This window comes from Mus pahari, chromosome 2, assembly GCF_900095145.1.
Source record: "Mus pahari chromosome 2, PAHARI_EIJ_v1.1, whole genome shotgun sequence".
Taxonomy (NCBI): domain Eukaryota; kingdom Metazoa; phylum Chordata; class Mammalia; order Rodentia; family Muridae; genus Mus; species Mus pahari.
Genome location: NC_034591.1, coordinates 157,627,286 through 157,633,304, shown reverse-complemented (window position 1 = coordinate 157,633,304; position 6,019 = coordinate 157,627,286). Strand labels below are relative to the sequence as shown.

Sequence of the window (6,019 nt, the reverse complement as noted above, 5' to 3'; positions counted from 1 at the left end):
TCCCACCCCAGTCCCTCCAACTGTTCCACATCCCATACCTCCTCCCCACCCCCTGTCTTCACATGGATATCACCACCCCCCTCCCCACCTGACCTCTAAACTCCCTGGGGCCTCCAAATTTCTTGAGGGTTAGGTGCATCATCTCTGAATGAACACAGACCTGGAAGTCCTCTATTCTATGTATGTTGGGGGCCTCATATCAACTGGTATATGCTGCCTGTTAGGTGATCCAGTGTTTGAGAGATCTCGGGGGTCCAGATTAATTAAGGCTGCTGGTCCTCCTACAGGATTACCCTTCTCCTCAGCTTCTTTCAGCCTTCCCTAATTCAACAACAGGGGTCAGCTGCTTCTGTCCATTGGTTGGGTCCAAATTTCTGCATCTGACTTTTTCAGCTGCTTGTTGGCTCTTTCAGAGGACAGTCACGCTAGGTCCCTTTTTGTGAGTGCTCCATATTCTCAGTAATAGTGTCAGGCCTTGGGACCTCCCCTCGAGCTAGATCCCACTTTGGGCCTGTCTCTGGACCTTCTTTTCCTCAGGCTCCTCTCTATTTCCATCCCTGTAATTCTTTCAGACAGGAACAGTTATGAGTCAGAGTTGTGACTGTGGGATGGCAACCCCATCCCTCACTTGATGTCCTGTCTTCCTGCTGGAGGTGGGCTCTATAAGTTCCCTCTCCCTACTGTCCGGCATTTTATCTAGGGTCTCTCCCTTAGAGTCCTGAGAGTCTCTCATCTCCCAGGTCTCTGGTGCATTTTGGAGGGTCCCCCCAACCTCCTAACTTCCAAAGTTGCCTGATTTCATTCTTTCTGCTGGCCCTCAGGACTTAAGTTCTTTTCCCCCACCCAGTTCCCCCACCCCATTTCCTTCCCTCCCTCCCCACCTGTGATTGCTTTCTTCTCTCTCCCAACTGGGACTGAGGCGTCCTCACTTGAGCACTTCAGCGTGTTGGCCTTTTTAAGTTCTGTGGACTGTATCTTGGGTATTCTGTACTTTGGGGGGGGGTGCTAATATCCACTTATTAGTGGGTACATACAAAAAGAGATCAAGGGGATACAAATTGGTAAAGAAGAAATAAAGGTATCACTATTTGCAGATGATATTGATAGCTACTTATTCTTTGCACTGTGACCACACATGAGACTGCATTAACCGTCACCCACTGCAGGGAGAAACTTCTCTGACCAAGGCTAAGAACAGCATTAGTCCATGGGTAGCTATATTTATAAGCGTTTAGAAGCCAACTTGACACTGTCTATTTAGCAAGCAACAATACAAGTTTCCTAATGGGGCCTATGATCACCCCAGGCAAAGACCAAGTTTACAGCACTAGGTATGAGGTCTCTGCTGTGGAGTGGGCCTACAGTCCAGGGAGAAAACAGATGGTGACTGACGGTAGTCATACCACTATTTTACCAGTGTGCACATTTTGCCTGGCAGTTTGCTATTGCAGCTCACCTGGTCTATTACTGGGTAGCACTTTTTCCTCCAGAAGCCTGTATGTCACTTAACACTGTGTAAGCTGGTTGGGAATGGGGAGGTTTGCAGCCAAACCATTTGGTGTCTTCTTACCATTTGGTTCCTATGGACAACCAAGAGTTGATTTGTCTCTTTGTTTCTGTGTATATGTGTTTGTATTTATTAACCATTAGGAAAATGTTACCTTTGCTGTCCCTCCATCTGCTTCTATGATTACCCCCCGACCCCCATTTTTGTCCAGAAGTCAGCTCTGTCAGTATTGTGGCAAATGATCCTTAGAGGAGTAATGACACTGATTTCATGGTTGCTAGTAATTTATCAGTCACAGTGCATACTGCTCTGGTATAAGTTGTATTGTTAATGTACAGATACACTATGTATGTAATATATGTTGTTTAAATGACTTAAGTATTTTAGAAATGCCTTATGACTTTGTTTGCTATTTATCTTTTATTGAGCATGACTAGGTATTGGACCCTGATCAGAGTGCCTTATGACTTTTAAAATATATTTATATAGAATTGAAGAGAATTTACCGGTGGGCTGCGGATTCTGCCATATACCATATGATGAACTCAACATGCCATTTCCAGCTCATCTCACATATTGCTATAACTGCAGGAAACAAAAAGTCCCTGACGTTCTCTTCACAACTATAGATCTGCCCACAGATGCAGTGGTTGTTGGAAAAGGTTGTCTTATTCAGGCAAGGTACGTTTGTGACAACTGAATTTGGTGTCCTTGAGAAACCATGAGGTATAGAGACATAAACTTGGACGATATACACTGTTTCTTATATGTTTGATCCTGAACCAACTTGGCAACTCTATCTTGTATTTACCCCATCTACAGCTGACAGTAAAAACACTCTTTGTAACACTCAAGTTTGTATGCACATAATCTTTTTAACATTTCAACTCTGTTGTATAGATGTTTATTACATGTATGAGTTAGTTTGTTTTCTAGTTTGGAGTATGGCTAAGTATCATCTGCTTTAGAGACCTCTAAAATATTCTGGAACAGGATGGGTTTTTTGTTTTTGTGTTTTGGTGTTTTGTTTTCTTTTAAAGAACAGTGCTTCCTCCATGCAAAGCTCAGCTGTTTATTATTGGATAGGACATCCTGGACTGTGACACAGTCAGCAGACAGCTTTAAGTGTCTAGTTCACCACCAATGGCCAGGTTCCCTGGTCCCTTGGATGTTTCTGTCCTCACCTTGAAACTTCAGCAGTAGTGACTCGCTTGGTCCATTTCTCCTGAGACTCTTGATTTTAGTGTCACACAGTCTGTTTTTGTTTTTGTTTTTTTCAAGACAAAGTTTCTCTGTGTAGTCTTGGCTGTCCTAGATCTTGTTCTATAGACCAGGCTGGCCTTGAACTCACAGAGCCCTTCTTGCCTCTGCCTCCAGAGTCCTGGGATTAAAGGCAGCTGCCTCCACCTTCCAGCTCTCTTGTTTTGTTTTCACCTGCATTTGGTATTTTGCCTGAATGTATGTTTGTATGAGAGAGTCAGCTTCTGAAATTGAAGTTTACAGACAGCCTGCCATGAAGGGAATTGAACTTGGGTCCTCTGGAAGAGCAACCAGTACTCTTAACTGATGAGCTGTCTCTCCAGCCCCTGAGTCTTTATCTCAACATAATTAATGCCCTTCAGTTTGTTGAGTCATCTCAATTGGAGCCCTGAGTTTGGACCCTCTGTCAACCCATGGTGTGTGTGCTATGTTTTTGCCTGCGGGTTTCATACTCTAAATGGAGTGTAACAACCTGTTCCTGAGCTTCAGAGTTGCAGACCGCTCTGCTTCACACCCTAATACGATGAGCAATAGGTCTTTCGTTGTACCAGTTGTACCGACAGTCCCCCACTTCCTGATCATGTCTTTGTATGTCAATAGCACCCCTCACCTATTCATGTCCTGTTTGGGAATTGTTGATACTGTCCTCTTTTACACATCAGATTAATTCCAAAGTTATATTGAGCTTTGTTCTGAAATATACTTTAGTCTTTAGTCTATTTAGTGTTTTTTCTTCTTCTGTCTTCTGCTTCCATTTGGGATCCCCTCCCCCTCTCCTGAAGTATATATCCTTGAGTATTTTTTGATGATCTGTTGGTGATGAGTATTTGGTTTTGTTTGTCTGAAAATGTATTTATTTTTATGTTGGAAACATTTTATCTGCAGGTGTTTTTTGTGTGCACAGTGAAGACAGCCTTCACCACTGCCTTTCTGCTGTTGTGTGTGCTGTGCTGATCTTTGCTCTCTTTGAAAGCTTTCACTTGCATAACAGTGCTCATATAATTTGTGTGCTTAAGCTAACATTTCTTTCTGTGTTCATTCTCCTATAGTTAGGATGGTGATGTTTTGCCTACATGTATGTATGTATGCATGTATGTATACCATGTTCATATTGGTGTCTGCAGAGACCAAAAGAGGGCATCAGATCCCTTAGAACTGGAGTTAGAGATGATTGTAAGCTGCTGTGTGGGTACTCTGACTTGAACTCTGGTTTCTGGAAAAACAGCCAATGCTTTTTTTTTTTTTGGTTTTCCGAGACAGGGTTTCTCTGTATAGCCCTGGCTGTCCTGGAACTCACTTTGTAGACCAGGCTGGCCTTGAACTCAGAAATTCGCCTGCTTCTACCTCCCAAGTGCTGGGATTAAAGGTGTGCACCACCACACCCAGCGCCAGTGCTCTTAAATGTTGAGCCATCTCCAGCCCTGGAACCTAAGATTTTTAATTGTGTAGTGATTCTGACCAATTAATGCATTTCTGGAGATTCTGAGGTTTTTGGTTTCTACTTATTTGAACTTCCAGTAAAGATACACCTAGGGACAGAAATGGCAAAGCAATAGGTTATAGTGTGACAAATCTGGTTGAGACTAGTGTGTTTCTAAGCATGCTTTTAGGGAATCTGTTCTTAATGGTGCTGGAGAACAGACCCAAGATCTCAGACACCCTAATGAGAGCCCTCCCAGTAAACCAGATCCCAGTCTGGACATTTCTTAGGACGGTACCAAGAATATAGGGCACTTACAGAATTATTCTCCTTTATAGGTTATGTCGATTAAAAAAGAAAGCACAGGCAGAAGCCAATGCCACAGCTATCAGTAATCTCTTGCCGTTTATGGAATATGAAGTACACACTCAACTGATGAACAAGCTCAAACTCAAAGGAATGAATGCTTTGTTTGGACTGAGAATTCAGATCGCAGTGGGCGAGACCATGCTGATGGGCTTGGCGGTGAGTGGGGAGGCTTTGTCAGCTCTGAGCCTGGGGAGTGTTGGGTGGGACTCAGAGGGTCAGTTAGAGAGGATAAACAGATGTGGTGCGTCCTCAGCATCCTGCGCCAGGCTCTGAAGCCGTGGTCAGAGATCAAGGCCTGCCTGGGCTATCAGCAAGACCCTGTCTCGAGAGAGTAAGTTAGCAAAAGTAGAAGACTTAGCTAAAGAAACAGGCATCAAGCCTTTAGCAGTTCGAGAAGTTTTAGGAAGTAAGTCCAGTGGTTTGCTTTTACATAGTTTTAAGGAATCCGTCCATCATTTCTGGTCTGTCGAGTTGAGACCACTGATCTGGGCGCTATTATTATATATTAGGCTGTTGACACTTACAGGATTTTCATCTCTGTGTTGGCTGATTTCAAATTGTATTTCCTACGTCATCTTTTCATCACCTAAGAAAGTATTTAATTTATAAAATCTATGGACATTGTAGTCTTTTTCTCTATATAAATTTATAGTTAAAATGCAAAATTGTTTTCTGTTTCATCTCTTCTTTTTTATTAGACCAAGTATGTAAATTTTATTTAGTTTTTTAGATTTTGAGGCAAGGTTCTTCCTAATGAGCGCATGCCTTGAAGTCTTGGTCCTGCTGCCTCAGCCTGCTGTGTACTGGCTTTGCAGGATACACCGCTATGCTGGACGTTTTTGTATGTAGGAGATAATTATCTGATGGTGGTGAGCTGCTTAGTTTATGGCATTGATGTAACCTCAGGCCTGCTCCATGTTTTCATGCTCCCCTAGTGGTGCCTGCCATGATCTGGGCCATTGCACTGTGTGTACCAGAATCTCAGGATCAGAAGACTAGCTTCTGTGATAAGCTGACAGGACAGTCCCTTGCTAGATGTCACTTAAGGGGAGACGACAGTGCTGCCATGGGGTAATTCCAGAGAGACAGGCTCATATATGCTGACAGTGGTTTCAAATCCAGGTCCATCTGGTTCAAGGCTGGTGTGTCATCAGCTAGTGTGTTAGCAAAGTGTTAGCTGATGCTAAGGCTTGTCAGGGTTTCTTAGTAGCTGACATGAGGAGCTACATTATGGCTCTGCTAATGAAGTTCTGGCAGAGTGCTGCCAAGGGCCAGTTTTAGCCACTATGCAGATGTCATTTTAGAATGTCAAGAACTTGACAGTTGATGGATTTCACATAAATACACAAGCAAGCATCCAAGATGGAAAGCGCTACTGCCCCTTGATTCCCATAGCTCCACTCGAATGCTGCTTCTTTTTTTCTCTCTTTTTTTTTTTTTTTTTTTTTTTTTTTTTTTTTTTT

The 6,019-nt window shown here is 43.1% G+C and overlaps 1 protein-coding gene across 14 annotated transcripts in view; it reads left to right on the top strand.

Moving 5' to 3' along the window:
* The window catches only part of C2cd5 (C2 calcium dependent domain containing 5), an 83,971-nt gene that overhangs the window by 52,607 nt on the left and 25,345 nt on the right, over positions 1 to 6,019 (top strand). For all 14 annotated transcript variants that reach the window (XM_021191810.1, XM_021191808.1, XM_021191811.1 and 11 more), the window contains 2 exons: positions 1,997 to 2,188; positions 4,526 to 4,712. In XM_021191810.1, the coding sequence (XP_021047469.1) occupies positions 1,997 to 2,188; positions 4,526 to 4,712 (379 nt within the window). The remainder of the gene's footprint in view (positions 1 to 1,996; positions 2,189 to 4,525; positions 4,713 to 6,019) is intronic.